The following is a 17,289-nucleotide window of genomic DNA, read 5'->3' as shown; positions in this document are numbered from 1 at the left end:
GCGATTCATTGCAGTACAGCAGTTGGGAAGAGCGATGATAATGACGGGGTTACTAAAAATAAATAACTTGGCTTGAATCATACTGTTTCTTCATACTTCACATTGTGAAGCAATCGTTGTATGCGTCTAAAACACTATAAAATAGCCTGCACTTTGGTAATCAGACAGTTAACATTTGTAAGCTCCAGGATGGCAGAGTCAACCAATGAAAGCTTTGAATTTTTCTACACGAAAGAGTCTCCATTCAGTCAGTTCTATTCGAGTGCCTTTGAAGTTGATGGTCAAATATATTCATGTGCTGAGCAGTATATGATGTATCAAAAAGCCGGTGAGATGAAAACGTTTACATCTATAAGAAGCAAACCTATAGATGAAACAAACAGTTGTTAACACAAAGATATTGTGTAGCTCCGGCTGGCAAAACAAGAAATGCCTACGTAAGGCCTCTCATCACGTCTCTTGCTAACGAAAAATAAGCGTAGAAATTAAAATAAAAAAAAAACAAAAAAACATTAGGGAGGCCTTCCGAAAGCTCCTACATCCCCAGTATTCTTGTTCTAGTAGGGGGTTTGGGAGAGGGAAAACTTTTTTAAAATAATGTTCTAGTGGGGGAGGGGGGGGGAGACTTTTTATTTAAAAAAAAGTTTCCCCCCTCCCAGAGCATTATTTAAAAAAACAAGAATACTGGGGGGATGTAGGAGCTTTCGGAAGGCCTCCCAAACATTGGGAGGCCTTTGTCAACCACGACCTATACAGCTTTCTCAGGTCTAATATTCTGACGTAATTATGGGCTTGATTTAACATGATTGTAATGGACATTTTGCTTTGGTTTGAGAGTACGTATCTCTATTACAATAATTTTAGCCGACGTGTACTTCTTTGCAGGTCTGATAACCCAAATCATTATGTCAGACCTGAATGTGTACCAACACGTCGATTTTAGCCCATAACAATTTCGGTCATCAGACCTTCAAGTAAGTACACGTCGGTCATCCCCGATTATATATTGCCGTGTGATTTTTTTTTAAAAAGAAAGAAATGAAATCCATGGCAGTTTTAAAACTTAAACAGATGAAATTCAATGTAGTTGCAATCGTGGTCCTTTCTGTTATAAACAGAATTGAAAACATTTGATTGTAAATTCCAAATAGTAATAGTAATGGTTTACATATAAATCTTTGATTCCAGTGCTTTTCAAAGATGATGAGATGGCTGCCAATATATTAAAATCGACATCACCTCCACAGATGAAAAGCTTTGGGAGAAAGGTCAGAAATTATGATGATGACTTGTGGAATGAACAATGTGTTGCTGTTGTCAAGAAAGGAAACCTTCATAAGGTACGTACTTAATTTGTTAAAGGTGAGTGAGCTGTGCTTACTTTATTTAAAGCTGATTAAAGGCAACAGGCTTTGGTAGGCAAGATACAAAACCTGAAAAGTTGCTTGTGGTACATTAAGAGCAGAGAGAGAGAGAAAGAGAGAGAGAGAGAGAGAGAGAGAGAGAGAGAGAGAGAGAGAGAGAGAGAGAGAGAGAGAGAGAGAGAGTAAAGAAAAGAAAATCTTTAAAATATCAACTCGAATGGGGATGGAACCAAAGACCTTACATTCCACATCTTGTTTGTTGATGTCATTATTATTACAGACATGTGTAAAAATTATTCAAAACGGTAAACAGCTGCATTGCGTGTGTGTTAATGTTAAAACATACAAGCTATAAATAAATTGCCGTGGTCGACCAATTACGGAACAGCTTTTACTTTCATAACTACATATATCTAGTATAATAATTATTCCATGAGAACTATAAGGCCTATTCAATAGAGCCTGTTTCTGTAGTGTTAAACAAACAATAACAATTGCTTGCTACCCTTTTGATAGCGTGCTTGTCTATCACAATGTTCTTTTTGTCAAATCTAACAAATTTAGCTATTGAATCACTTCTAGATGAACAAAGGGTATGAAAAATCTGGGCTTTATCCAAGATCAATATAGGTCCATTTGCCTGTCAAGGGAGTGCTCAACCAACTGAGCTATTGGGACTCAGATTAGGTTCACTGGTTGTAAAATTGTCTCTTCCTTTAATGTCTTCTATTCAATAATGATTGAGTTTTAAAAACAAAAATTGAGCTTCTATATAGCGCAATATCCACTAAATCTGCTCAAAGCACTTTAGAAGGGGTCCCTGACTAACAGCAACACATAACATGTAGAACGAAACATGACGCCTGTTAGGCGATATTACATTTTTATTTTTTTTGAAAGAGACAAAGCTGTCAACGGTCAGGTACTCATTTTACACCTGAGTATGGTGAGAAAATGCGAGTAAAAAGCCTTTTTCAAGGACTCAACTATGCGCCGAGCGAGGCTCAAACCCAGGACCTTCTGATCCGAAAGCGAGTGTCATTCCACAAGACCACATAGCCACACATTGATCGTTGTATTTGGTAGTTTACTTATATTTAAAGACAAAAGTTTTAAACTGTTATCTAATCTTATACTCCTGTCATTTATTTTCATTCAGTTTTCCCAAAATGAAGACATCAAATCTGTGCTGTTTGCAACCAAAGGGAAAATTCTTGCTGAGGCCAGTCCAAGGGACAGAAAATGGGGAATTGGAATGGGCCAGAACAACCCTCTGGCTTTGAACAGGAAAACTTGGAAAGGGCAGAATTTGCTGGGCTTTATATTGACCGAAGTCAGAGATGAACTCATGAAGGAGGAAGGACTCTTATAATATTTTATATAGAGCTTATTGAACTCATTATATTTGTTTTGTATTTACCTTTTACATATCCTCTCTTGAAACAAGTTCAAGTAGGCAGGTATTCTGACTGGCAGATGTGGCTATTCTTAAGAACTGCATTACTGCATCATTTCCAGGAAAACCAGTGTGAATGTAATAAAATTAGCTAATTATTCAAAGCATGCAGTTCTTTTGTCCAACCCTTAGTCAATTGTCAGAAGTTTCAACGGTGGAGAGTGCAACCAAATTGTTCTATCATTGCCTGACTTGAAAGTGAGGTTGTTTTTAGGACTGCCTTTTAAACAGTACCTGTCACTCTTCTTTTGGAATAAGGAGCAAATAGGGAGCTTTGCCTCATTATTATTTCAAAATATTAGGAGAGGTACTCCAAAAATCACAGAATGATTCCAATTAGATGGGGTGAATATTTATGAGACGTTCTAGTCTAAAATTAGATAACGGTTACAAAATGTGTCAAAGGTCAAAGTCGCTGATATAGATTCATATCCACGATTTTACTATTTAAAAAAACTATGCATATTGCCCGTATTGCTGTCTACTTAGTCTCATTTCATTGTCAATATTAATGGAACTTGTTGAAATGGCAAATCACAATTGGAAATAAGTATGATTTACTTGACTTATCCCTTTGAACTCTGGAGCATGGGGCTTTCTCCATAGATCCACACCTAGGATGGTCTGGGGCAAAACCTTTGCTTCAGCCATCCAATCTACGTGCCAGAGCGACTTCTTTTCCACTGGCCTTGAGGGTACTTTTCCAATGCTTTCTTCTTGGTGTTGCCCTCTTCCTTTCTCAAAATGTGCTCAACCCAGGAAATGAGTATAATCTTTTTTAAACAAAGTATTAGATAGCTACATATATAAACAGTGGAGTGTTTTGTGTGGTAGAATGTGGATGTTTAACAGACAAATTGTGATCTGATTTTACACATTAAATAATATGCTTTTACTGTGGCCCTTTACCTTTTGTCTTTTTTCTTAGTGGTTGTAACAACGTTTTACACAAATTTTTTTAGCTACGCTTGCTTACTGGCTTTATTTACCTCATTGTTTACCAACATGATCAACTGTACAGCGACCCTGAGTAGTGCATATTATAATTAACGAAAAATAATTTTCCATCAAGGGATAGCAAGTATAAAAAAATATTGAATTTTAAATTCTTGAGCAGCCGCTTACCATTTTTACTCTTATGATTCATATCGTATATTATTACAGACCTGCCTGCAAACAGTAGTCACTATAGTTAACTTTAAAAATCAACAATTTACCATCACAAGTATTAAAAGCACTTCAAAATACTTTAAAGTAGGTATGTAGTCTGGCCATCAACTTTCATTTCAATAAGTTTTAATGACTTAGAGATGCTCATGAAGTTCTGAAATTGGCGCTAAAATTTGGTAATTCTACGAATGTGTCGTGTGATATTAGATAACTTCGAGCAGCAACATTTACATTACCATGTGATATTAGGCAGGTCTGGTATTCTCAGATCACATCATACTGTATCATGTCATGTTATAGTCATACCAACATGTAGAACAAATAGGTAATATGCTTTTAAATAGGCTACTCCATAACACAATTTTAAAATTATGCTGACAACATATTTTTAGAATTAATTAATACGCAAATTTATGGTTATTAAAAATATAGTATGTATGTTGAGACATTGTTGAAAGAAAAAGCTCATTAAAAAATTACATTGCTAATTTGTATGTTCATGGACATTAAACATTGTGAAGCGCATTGATCATGGTAAATCTGTGGACATGCTCTATATTAATGTTCATATTTTATTTATTTTACCAATAATTGGTCTATGCAGCGAATATGTGTGAGTGTTGTGGGTGGATATGAGAGTGATAGGAGAGATGTTTTTTTAATAATTAAATGGATTATTATATTTTCACATCTGATTATTCATTTTGAGTATCAAACGCATTTCCATTATTTTGTGTCATATTTGTAGATTTTGAATGTAGATATTGAGATTAATTATTGTAATGAATAAAGATGTGCATAAATAATTATTCTGCTTTATTTGTTTGTTTTTAATCAATTCCATTGTGGTTTTGATGATGATAGTGATATGGTGGTCGTGATGATGATGATGGTGTCATCTTTTTCCAGGCTGTTGTCTGAAGAGTGTCATGGGTTCAGTCCCAATGTGCTGGTTCATCCAGCAGGGTTAAGTACACCTCTTTGACCAAAGTTACATGTTTGATAAGTGAGAGAGTGGGATTAAGAGAAGATAGAGAAGGAAAATACAGTGTAACTTGCATTCGATGAAGTACACAGGACAGCTGGAAAAGTTCGTCACAAACTGTACAAGTATATGATCTAAATGTTTGCGCATCCTGGTCTTGTAAGTTCATGCCTTTTTGTTGGCAACATAATGAAGATCATTCACTCTTGAGTTACGCACACCACCACACCATACAAAACGGCACATGGGATAACATGGTAGAATGTGGGATAAACGGTAAGGATGGAGGGGCAAGTTACTCGTCTACATACGCATACCCCTCTTAAAACTATAGCCCGACTTCATGGCTATCTGGTGCTTGTCGCAGGCGATTGAAAAATAAGCATGGCTTTGTCAGGTGTCGCAGTGCAATTCCTTCATTAGTGTCAGCATTTTGTGATAAATACTCACACATTGTTGGTCTGATTGTTCGGGTCAGGAAGGGACTTAAGATGGCTATGCCTCAGGCTCACCCAAAAAATTATATCACATTACAATTACAAGACGGTTATCACAAGTTAAAAAAAAAAATGTAAAGTGAGTTGTTGTTATTGGTGCTCAAGGAAATAAATGATTCCATTGGTTGAGCTGTTGAAAACAACTTACAGTAATCAACTTTTTTTTCATGATCGCCGTCTTGTTTTATGACTTGGATCTTTAAATTTTTTTTTTGGTCAGTTTCAGGCTACAAATTCTCGAAGGCTATGGCACAACGCAACTTGCTCTGCTCTCTCTCTCTGTCTTAGTGACCAGTGTGTTGGCCCTAAGTTTCAGTTTCTGGGTGGGGTTCTTGACCTCCCATAGTGGGCAGGGAGGTACATACTGTGTCTTCTATCCCCCTATATCTGTTTTCCAATTGCTTTCTGTCTTTGTCTTGGAATGAGATTACTTGGTTTTGTCCAGGCCCTGCCGTTTACCCTGGCTGGGAGGGAAACAGTCAAATGTGTAGTTAGTTTTGGGAGATAATATTTTTTTCCTTGTAAATCATCTCTCTGTTATGCACTGTATTATGTTTTGTTCATGTATTATATATAATTTGTAAACATTTGAGTGTGCTCCTCTTAGTTGGGGCCTGTGCTTGTGTCTGGATGAGACTTTAAGGTGATCTCAAACTAAGTACTTTGACGGTGTGATCTTGGAATCTACATCTGTTCCGTATTTGAACCAATTCCCCTCTATCTTACCTTTTCTTTTGTGCTTTTATTGTAATTCTAGAACTTTTTACTATCCCATTTTCTCCCTTTTTACTGGCGCTGATATGACCTTAATGTGTTGCAAGCGCCGTAAAACCTTTAAAAACAAAACAAAAACAATAAGTTTCAGTTTAGTTTGTCGAAACCGTGAAACCATTTGTGAATGCCGAAAAAATTTACTAAGACAATGAAGAACATAATTTAGGTAATGAATCACCTTGTGGATTTAAATATCAATGGTTCCAATCTTATCAATTTTCTTATTTGTATAAAAATAATAATAATCTTCACTTCAACTTCAATTGACACATAATCTTGGTTACCATTGCTTTGAAGCTCTGGAATTTCCCTTTAGAATACATTGGTCAAAATGTACAGTGGAAAAATGGCCACGGAAGAGGCGCAGTGCCTGAAAAGTAATGATCAAACTAGGGCTACCTGGTGGTATCAAAAGGGATACCACATTATGAATTCTTCATCCATCTTCTGTATCTCATTGCATTTTCACATCTAGACAATCTACCTCAAATGGGGATCCTGACCTCCCATAGCGGGCAGGGAGGTACATACTGTGTCTTCTATCCCCTTATATCTTATCCAACAAGCTTTCTGTCTTTGTCTTGGAATGAGATTACTTGGTTTTTTCCGGGCCCTCGTCGGAGTCCTGGCTGAGAGGGATACAGTCAAATGCATAGTTATTGTTTTGGGAGATGATATTTTTTTCCTTGTAAATCATCTCTCTGTTATGTATTATTATATTGGTTATTTTTAATGTATAATGTAAGCATTTGAGTGTATTCCTCTTTGTTGGATTTTGTGCTTGTGTCCGGATGAGACATAGGTGATGTCAAACTAAGTACACTTGGTGGTATGCTCTTGGAATCTACATCTGATCCCTATTTGTTCCCATTCCCCTTTGTCTTACTTTCTCTTGGGTGCTTTAATTGTAATTCTAGAACTTTTTACTATCCCATTTTCTTCCTTTTTACTGGCGCTGATATAACCTAAATGTGTTGCAAGCGCTGTAAAACCCTTAAAAACAAAAACAAACAATCTACCTCAAACACCAAACAGTAATTAAAATGGAAGTCAACTATGATGGGATTATGTTTTATTTATAAAGTGAAAAAGACAAAGTGTAATCAAATAGTGTAAAGGGGAATATCATTTTAAACTGTTTCATAATATAGAATACCTGAGAAAATATGTGGGAGAATTGTGGGTTATGGAATATCCCCCTACTATATCAATCCATATTAAGATCAGGATATATTCAAAACAAATGTTAATTCAGCCCTTTTATACCGCTCAGAAACTTGGAGTGGGACAAAAACTCAATAAAATTCAAGTTTTTATCAACAAGTGTTTGCCTTCTAGCTTGAAGATCAAATAGATTGAAAACATCGCTTAAAAGTGAACTGTGGAGGAAAACCAACCAATATTCAACAAGAGAAGATATGTCAAAGAGGAAATGGGTGTAAGATTGAACATAATCCCGTAAGGAGCCATCAAATGTAACCAGGCAAGCTCAAAAGTTCCACAGCACAGAAGAAATATGGAGACGAACTGAGAGGTGAGAGAGGCATGTTATGGTCCCAGCTGAGGAATATTACAACCCTATGTCCAAGCAGGGACTAATAAGAGTATGGCGAATCATTTAGAGAGATGCAGCTAAAACAAAAACAAAACAACGTAAATGCTGCATAAATAAACTAAAATGAATTGCAAGTACAAAGCTTTAAAATTGGATATATAATAAATTAGCATTTCTGTACACATATCACAGGTTTTAAATACGACAATCTCTAAAGACCCCATCAAAGATAATCCAGATTGCACCACAAGCCACTTTTACTTTTCCATACTTGCATCTAATTTGGGTTAAATTTGACAAACTTCAATCTTTAAGTTTCACAACACCTTTCTCTATGTCATCAAATTAAATAAAAGGCTCATTACTTTTAAAAATTTAGAGCGATTTGAAGTAAACATTTTATCGTTGAGTTTATAAAAGTATTAAAAGTCTTAACTTGAAAAGCACTAAACATCTGATCAAGACTATATAACATTAGCCCTGATTTTTAGATTTCATCTTACTTTCAGAAAATTGAGTTTGAAGCAAAATTCATAAAAACTAGGCAGGAAATTTAAGAGACAAATCTCATTTGCCTTACTGAAGATATTAATTTTAACACACATTTAATAGGTTAAGCCTAAAATTCAGTTTTAACCCTCTCTATACCAACTACAGGAAAATTGTTACATTCATTACGATACATTCAACATTTTTCTCATTCAGATTTCTTTTGTAACCACAAAATTTGGAGACATTTTTTAACTTTAGTTATGAGAACTCAATGCTGTGTTGTACAGCTTGTTTTGTTGAAGAAAATTATGTTTAGCATGTGTTTATTTCTTTAATGTTCGAGTTTTAAAATCAATTTTCAGTTGGATGGCCATGGCGTTCTGTGGAATATCCGAAAAAGGGATTGGGAAGGAGAGAGTTGATATTAAACAGTTTTGAGATGGTTAGTCATATTTGCTCTCAATATTTAAACAACTGATAGAATCAAATGACTTGAATCACTTGAACACTAGAACCATCTGTCCTTTGCTGCCATCTCCCTTTTCCATGCGGAGTCTCTTCTGTCTGGGTGGAGATTCTCCTCTGACGGGTAATTGTTGGTCTCTTGGGTCTGTTCCTGAATCAACTATGTAAAATACAGAGCATATCATGTCACATCTATGTACAATGGAAATAGATTCATTCCTATATTATGATACACATCATATCTTGATATTATGAATGAATCTTTATTGAATATTATACACTTTATACAGTGTGTAATATCAATGTTGTGCAATGGTTTCAAGGAGAGGAGAGTTCCTCTCTTGGCCCAAGCAGGGGTGCTGCAACAGTCGGGTCCTGTGCTCAACTCTCCATCGCTGCATAAAAATAAAATTCTCTATTGTCCTCTGGCTACTTCTCTATTCACTTTATTTCTTGTTATTTTCAATGAGAGTGCTCACCGGCTGAATGCTAGTAGCACTGTCTGGTTTCTTCAGAGAACATAGGTATTTCTCTGTCAAATTTGACTCTCCAAATAACGCAGACTTTTGCTCACCTGAACGAAGATTCATCATTTATATTGACACATCCTTTATCACATATGGCCATATCAAAAGAATAATCTTTATATGAGATACATTCTTATTATAAAGAAAAAAAAGAAGCAAAGTCTCACTGTGTCAGGGGGAGGAGGGGGGGGGGGATTCTAAAGTTTCTGATGGACCACGGAGCATCTAAACTGCATGCCCTCTTTGTTTTGTTTTTAAATAAATATTAATTGAGTTTTTTGGGTGTTTTATTTTTTCTCTCTGATGACCAGATATCTGCACTACCATCATTTACCTAACATTGCATTTGTTCAATATCCTACCAAGCAGAAAGGGATACATTACAATTTGAATATAATTTAGATGTAAAATCTTACTTTATATTTTTATTGTCATTAATAGTATTAATAGGACTGACACTTACTTTCAAATCGCTGTGCAGCATGTCTTTGAAGATGTTTGTTCCACTTCTTCATTTTGTTTGCCTGTTAAAATGATTAATATATTTATTTATCAAAAGCACTGCACCGCAAAGTGGGAAATTAATAAAAAATTTGTTTCCTGTAACTGCATGAAGTTTATTTTTTGATCAATTGAAAATTATATTTCTTTTGCTCAAAAATAAATCAAAACGAAATAAAATAAAATAAATAAAAATACATAAGCAATTTCCTTTTTCAAGACTCAGGACATCTAAGGGTTGTATATATAGAGAAATGAAAATATCATCTTTTGTTTTACAATTAACGCTGGGCAGATGGTTTTTGCTTATAGAATATAATGCAATGACATCCTCCAGCTCTCTTCCTCTTTCACAACCCCCCAAAAAACAGAGTATTTTTTGTATATGAATACACAGAATAATAAATTATAGTCAACGACTTAGCGTGTAAGTAAATATAATATTATATATGAATACATTGATTAATAAATTATAGTCAAAGATTTACTGAGGAAGTAAATAGTGTATTTGTCATATAAATACTAATAATAACTAATAATAATAATAATAATAATAATAATAATAATAATAATAATAATAATAATAATAAATAATAATAATAATAATAATAATAATAATAATAATAATAAATAATAATGAAATTATATAAAAATAATGCAGCATTTCCAATCAAAGGTGCCCAGGGCACGATGAAAAAAACCCAAAAAAACCCCAACAAAAACCAGTTACTAATCAATAGCTAATCAATGCACACATTAAAAAATACAATGGACTGAAAAGCACGGGGAAAAAAAGTTCTGTTTTAAGATTCTTTAAAGAAAATTCAAATGAAGGGCTGGATCTAGTTTTAAAACTTATGCTATTCAATAACCGAGAGGCACTGAAACAGAAAGATTTAGTGTTAAATTTGTTTGAAAATTTTCTTACGTTAAGCAATAATGAGTCAGCAGATCTCAAAGCTCGCACTGCTTTCATCATAAATTATAGTAAAAAACTTACTGAGTTAAAAGCCTCTCTTCCATCACGTTGATGTTGGTTATCAAAAGCATCACCAAAGTCCATAGGAGGGGATGCTGATGATGGGAACTGTGAAGCCCTTGTCGTTGTAGAATGTGATGAGTAAACTGGTGGTATTTGTCCATAGTGTTTAAGGGTGGAAGCATCATTTTGACTAGCTGGTACTGGATATGTTGTAGGGCCATGTTGATTAACATGACCTGCAGAATGACGGTTCTTATTTTCTGAAAATAAGTTATGGACATAAATATCATTAAAAAATGCAATCAATTTTGGTACTGTGATAAAATTGTTTTTTTTCCAAGGAATGAAGTTATATCAATTATAAAATCATATATTTTCCATTCACCTTGAGTATCAGAAAATAAATTTCAATGCTTTACAAGTTTAATAAAACTGAACCGACAGTGAATACAGAGGAACACACTTAACACGATTTCTAGAGACCCCTTTATTTGTAGACAAATTTCTGTCTTGGTCATTTTTTTCTAATCCACTTCTATCAAGACTTGAAACTTGAAAGCAAAAATAATTAAATAAATAAATAAAATAGATAAGTAAATCTATGTGTTAGTGTTTCATTCATCCTGTTTTGTTGACAAAGGGAGGTAACGTCCGTTAAACAAATTGAAGCCTGCATTCCATTTGATAATTATTATTTATTTCTTCAGGCTTCAAGCAGAAACACGTGCACTGACGTTTATTTTTCAACAGAAAAGAGTGGTTACTTGCCTTGACTCCTTTGCAGAGGCTGTGCCAGTCCTACACTAATGTTACGTCGGGGAGTATACGGCAAGTTGTACAGTTTCAATACATTGGTGGGAGGAGGTTGTTGTGGCAGGTTGTCTTTGCCTCTGGTCCTGCAATCTATCAAGGTGCTATTTCTTCCCTGGTGGTCGCTCAGACTATCACCTTGAACCTCAGCTCTGCTCATTATGGTCTGTCCCTTGTATCTATCCATGCTGCCTTGCAGGGTTGGATTCCGCATCCCAGAACTTGAATTTATGATATTGGCATGACAAAAAGATCGGTCATAATGTCTATCTGATTTATCATTAAAATTTGATCCAATGTCTATGTCACGATGACAACTTGTGTTATTTCTATGAATTGCTTCATTGGGCTTAATCAAATTTCTCGTCTCTATATCTTGTACATTTCTTTCTAGATTTATTTCTTGTAAAGGTTGATTCTCATAGTGCATTCTCTGATATCCCATACGTCTATTATCTCTGTTAACTTCACGACTGAGAATATCGATGTGTTGTGGATTGAATGACTCATTGTTACTCATAGTAAAATGAGGCTTTAGACTCCCCCCTTGACCGATCTGTGATTCATTCAATGTCTGTTGAGATTTAAACGGGTTTACCTGATATTGAGTGACGTTTTGTGGAAAATAATATTTTGTATTTGAATTCATGTTTGTGGAGATATTGCCAAACATCACTCCATTTTCATCATATTGAGTTTCATGGAATGCGACAGAAGACATAGAGGGCAGAACATTGTTGCCTCTGCTGCTATGATTACTTGTTGTGTAATTAATATCATATAGATATGGTTCAAATTGATTCTCTCGTGGACAGGAAGCCAATGACTGACCATGGTGTTGTATATTTAGCATTGATTCATTATTCGTGCTAATCTCATTCTGTCTGTTATCTCTTCCTGTCTGGGATGACCTACTCAGAGGTTTAACAGAGTTTAGATTATTTCCTGTACTATCTCGGTAATCATTTCCATGCAAATCTAACCTTTGGTCACTCTGTTCTATAGACTCTTTATTTATTTCTTCCAAGACTGAATAATGGCGTGTGGTGTTAAAGATATTTTGATCCTGCTCATCTTTGTTATCTTTGTTTGAAAGAAACATGGCTCTCGTCAAACCATTATTTTCTGATGATGTATTTGCACATTGCAGTATGTCTTGAATGGGAGCAGAAGAGTCTATTTCTCTTTCTTGTGCATTTGCTTGATTTCTTAAAATATTTGGGACGCGTGTGATTCTATCATTATATGTAGCCCCATTCATCCCACTGTCCATTTTATTGGTCTCCCTGAACACATTAGAATCAGTCTGTTTAATGTGCTTCCTCAGATCCCAGGATACAGAAAATGGTAGCTGGGTTACATCTGGTAGATGAAATGGTTGGTTTTGTAAATCTGAATTAATGGCTGTCAAATCTTGAGCGATTGGTAAATTCTGATGATCATACAATGTAGACCTGGGGTATGACTGTGCCTCTGCTACAGGCATTGGATTGACTTTTCGACCTACTTTAGCAGAGAATATGCCATATTTAAAGCTAGATGGTGTATTGCTCTGAGATAAAGGTGATCGTCTATTTGATGGAGTATTTAGTCTTAGATTATCGGATATTGATGGTGGCTTTGTGGTTGAAAGCGGTAATGGATCAAATACGGTTGGCAATGCAGAGGATAGAGAATTGGTGTCCGTATAGGCAAGATTATTGGTCTCATCTTTGGGATCTGAGAACAAGGAATTGACGATGTCAGAACCTGACAAATTCATATTTGCATCGCTGTAGGATTGATGGAATTGCGGTTCCTGAGACTTGACCAAAATAATGGGATTATCATCATCACCATAGACATTATTTACAGATGTGGTTGTTTGATGATGGAAATTCTGGGATTGACCCAAGAAAAATAATTCTTGACTTTCATCCTCATTACATGGATTTTTGTCTTGTTGATAAAGAACATTGTCTTGCATTGAAGTAGAGTTGTGGTTGTAAATGTTTTTAAAGTTATCAACCTTTTCTCCAAAATAATGATTTCTTTTTACTGCATTGTTGACATCAACCAGATCAGCTTTTTCTCTAATCATATAAAGATTGCTCATTGGTTTGGGATCAGTGCATATGTCTATATCACTGTATTCAATGTTAGATCTCTGAGCTTTTCGTTCGTGGATTTTAGATTGGTGAGTATCATCCGAGTCACTTGCATTCATTACATTTTCTGTGTTTGCTACATGCTGTCTTGTTGGTCTGTTTGTATCAAAAGTACTGTCTGCACCACAAACTCTCTTATTTGGATAGCTATTCTCTTTGTCAATCAAAGAGACTCTTTTTTGTTGATCAATACAGTTTATATCATCTCTATTTTGTTGGCCAGATATGCTAACATCAACATCCCTATCATGTCTTCTCCAGTAAGAATCATCGGAGTTGGTGTAAACAATGTTATTGGGTAATCTTTCTAGCACCCTGTTAAGAGTCGAGTCATCACGATTTTCTCTCTTAATTCTTACCGGGTGCTTATCATTGTGAAATTCATCAAGAATATAGTTTGATTTGTCGTTTTTAACTTGAATATGATTAGTTGATTTGCTGACGTCATGCTTAGATAATATAGTTAAATTTTCTCTTGTCTGAGAAGGCAAACAAAGGGATTTTGGAGTCAAGGGCATGTTCATGAGATCTGATGTAGGGTTAGATGAGGATGAACATACAGACTTTTGGCTAGTAGATCTGGCTGATGCTTGAGAACTGCTACTGCTGGAACTCATTTGGTCACTCTTCAATTTGTAAGTCAGGTGGTGGATATACTGGAATACATTATAATGGATGAGAGTTAAATTATAATAATGGTATCAATGCAAAACCAACATATATTGAACATTAAAAGGGGCTTATCGTATTTGGGAATCTTCATCTAATCAAATATTTGTCCACTCCCTTTTCATGTGAAAAAAGCAAAACAAAAACAAAAACAAACAAAAAATACGAAAAGCTATATTTTCAAATCTAACATTCAAAATATATTAAACTTTATTTGAAGACAAGAGAAATGGTACGATTTAAAAAAAAATATATATTGGTTTGAAATTAAGGATCCCACAAGTTAATCAAAGAAAGCAATTAATTTATATAAATTGATTCGCAAACACATGTTATAAAAGTTAAACAAAGTGAAGAATAATTAGATAAAGCAGACTACCAACCATTAAAACAGTGTCAGAAAAATAAGGGAAGATCTCTTTGACTTGTTTGGGTCTCATGGTCAGAATATCCTCCAGATTTAACTTGCTGAGCAGAAGTTGGGCACTGAGTTATAAAATAAAACATATGTGATCAAGTCAGGACGAAGCTGGTGCTTAAAATTATTTTCAAGCTTAACTTATAAAATGTGAGATTTTTTTCTGATCCCCTGTCTACCCAACAGTGAATGAATAGCTGGGTCTCTTCGACTAGCTTATCTTTATACATCTAACCCTCATCAACTTTTGCATCACCAACCTGTGCCCCCCCCCCTCCCCTCCAAAGAAAAAAAACAAAAAAACAAAACAAAACAGCATTTTATTTTCCATTTGTTTATAATTCAAATAGGGACTGTTAGTCATAATATATTGAATCAATACCTGAATGAATTCAAGCAGACCATCTGTAGCAGACAAGCCTCGTCCTAAGGAGATAAAATGCCACGCAGAGAATTATATTGATAAAGAGAATGTTTCATTATCATCATCAGCATCATCATCGGTATTTTTTAAAATAATAATAATAATAATAATAATAATAATAATAATAATAATAATAATAATAATAATAATAATAATAATAATAATAATAATAATAATAATAATACATTTTATAATTATAATAATAATAATTATTATTATCATCATCATCATCATCATCATCATCATTATTATTATTATTATTATTATTATTATTATTATTATTATATTATTATTATCATTATTATTATTATTATTATTATTATTATTATTATTATTATATTATTATTATTATTATTATTATCATTATCATTTATAATGAAAATAAGCCTTCATTTGAAAAGAGCAGAATATCGTCGCTCAGTCTCTCCTTACAAGAGTAATTTTCTACCTGTTGTGTAGACAATGCCCAGCCCAATCGCCTCATATCTAATAGTCAAAGATGACCCGTATTGCAAAGCACTGGCCTCTTTTGTCTCTGATAGAGTGGTGACACACTACTACAACATTAAACCCCTTCCCATTTTCTCTATTCTTCAACCTGTCATGATTTCACCCATGAGTAAATTTAATCATGAGATTTTGTTTGATTGATTTAATGAATTTTTCTCTTTTTGAGATCAAATATTTGTTGCGATTAACCAAAGTTTGTTGCAATTAACCAATGACTTTTATTATATAGAATTAATTCTGTTTCTTAGGAAATGTAGCATGCAATTAACCGAAAGTTGCAATAAACCGAGTGGCGATTATCCGGAGTGGACTGTAGTGGCAATTACCTGGCTTATGTCTGCCTTGAGCCACTTTCTTTCATCTGTGTCACTTGGAGACTTCGACACGCTATACTCAGCTACTGCATTCACATTGATGGCTACATCTTCTTGTGTCAAAGCTACAAGAACCTGGCATGGTATGAATAGTTCAATTAAATATCAATGGAAATTTGTGTGTGTATGTATGTGTATGGGTGTGTGGGTGTGTGTGTGTGTGTATACGTGCTTGTATATGTGTATGTGTGTTTTATAAATTAAAACTTACGACTCAATGTTAAGCATCAGGTCCATCCCCATCAAATACTGTTTTCAGACAGTTGGTCACAAAAAAAATGAACATTTATACAGAGCGCATGTCCACTGATTTACCATCTTCAATGCGCTTTACAATGTTTCCTTTATTTCCCAAGTAGGCCGTATAGAACCTTGCTTCGATTTCTTACTGTACCCAATCATCTGTTAGGCATCCGGTTTGTACTAACATTCCTACAATATCCTTATTCTTACAATATTATGCTTACTACTCATTCACAACTGAGTCAAGGTGGGGCAATATGAGTAAAGTGTCTTATCTAAAGGCAGAACATGGAAACAAGAATTTCCACAATCACTGTCACTCATCTGGTAACTGACCATGCTTAACATCGCTTTACTTTTCGTGACAAGACTCGTCACTGTACTGATAAGCCACTGAGCCATACGAGTTTAAGAAACAAAAACCATTCTTCTTAACCCTCTCCTTACCACAAAACAGCAAAATCATCACCTTTGTTACGATACGATACAATATACATTGTTCTTATTTAGATTTATTTTGTACCATCACAATCTTTGAAGAATGATCTTTGTTTAATTAATAAGAACATAACGTTGTTTTGCAGAGAGATTGGTTTGAGTTTAAAAAATCTATTTTTCTGCTGGGTAAACCTGCCATTTTGGGAAAATACCGAATGAGAGAGTTAAAGAAGGCGAGTTAAAATTATAGTTCAATGTTAAGCATCAGGTCCATTCTGACGAAATACTGTTTCAAGACAATTAATCACAATGGGGATGATCTATATTACATTTCCATGTGCTCGAGGTCATTGGTCACATTGCAAAGTGTGCTCAAAGTGACCCACATAGTGAAATGTGTTCATAGCTTTTGAAATATCTAACATCACGATTGGTCATTTTGCTCAGCTTGACAAATGGGGATGTTTACAACTTTCATAAACAAAGCA

At 34.6% G+C, this 17,289-nt stretch overlaps 2 protein-coding genes across 5 annotated transcripts in view; one reads left to right on the top strand and one right to left on the bottom strand.

Moving 5' to 3' along the window:
- Positions 1 to 55: 55 nt before the first annotated feature.
- Positions 56 to 4,799, top strand: LOC144966385 (protein irg-1-like). 2 transcript variants are annotated; one of them, XM_078902781.1, is made up of 3 exons: positions 56 to 328; positions 1,189 to 1,340; positions 2,524 to 4,799. In XM_078902781.1, the coding sequence occupies exons 1-3, from the start codon at positions 121 to 123 to the stop codon at positions 2,734 to 2,736; spliced, it is 573 nt and encodes a 190-aa protein (XP_078758907.1). In that variant the 5' UTR covers positions 56 to 120; the 3' UTR covers positions 2,737 to 4,799. The 2 variants fall into 2 exon arrangements, with proteins under 2 accessions (XP_078758907.1, XP_078758916.1); XM_078902790.1 differs by having other exon boundaries at positions 225 to 437.
- A 2,504-nt stretch (positions 4,800 to 7,303) lies between these two features.
- Positions 7,304 to 17,289, bottom strand: part of LOC144966344 (uncharacterized) — a 50,337-nt gene continuing 40,351 nt past the window's right edge. For all 3 annotated transcript variants that reach the window (XM_078902673.1, XM_078902681.1, XM_078902685.1), the window contains 7 exons: positions 16,073 to 16,195; positions 15,195 to 15,238; positions 14,778 to 14,880; positions 11,537 to 14,381; positions 10,787 to 11,028; positions 9,749 to 9,809; positions 7,304 to 8,918 (listed from right to left, as the gene is read on the bottom strand). In XM_078902673.1, coding sequence (XP_078758799.1) covers positions 8,791 to 8,918; positions 9,749 to 9,809; positions 10,787 to 11,028; positions 11,537 to 14,381; positions 14,778 to 14,880; positions 15,195 to 15,238; positions 16,073 to 16,195 — 3,546 coding nt within the window. In that variant the 3' untranslated portion in view covers positions 7,304 to 8,790. The remainder of the gene's footprint in view (positions 8,919 to 9,748; positions 9,810 to 10,786; positions 11,029 to 11,536; positions 14,382 to 14,777; positions 14,881 to 15,194; positions 15,239 to 16,072; positions 16,196 to 17,289) is intronic.

The sequence above is a fragment of the Berghia stephanieae genome, chromosome 1 (genome assembly GCF_034508935.2).
Source record: "Berghia stephanieae isolate SIO BIC M18660-M18661 chromosome 1, UCSD_Bste_1.3, whole genome shotgun sequence".
Classification (NCBI taxonomy): Eukaryota; Metazoa; Mollusca; class Gastropoda; order Nudibranchia; family Aeolidiidae; genus Berghia; species Berghia stephanieae.
The sequence above is the reverse complement of the archived record's forward strand: the minus strand, read 5'-3'. Positions and strand labels throughout refer to the sequence as shown.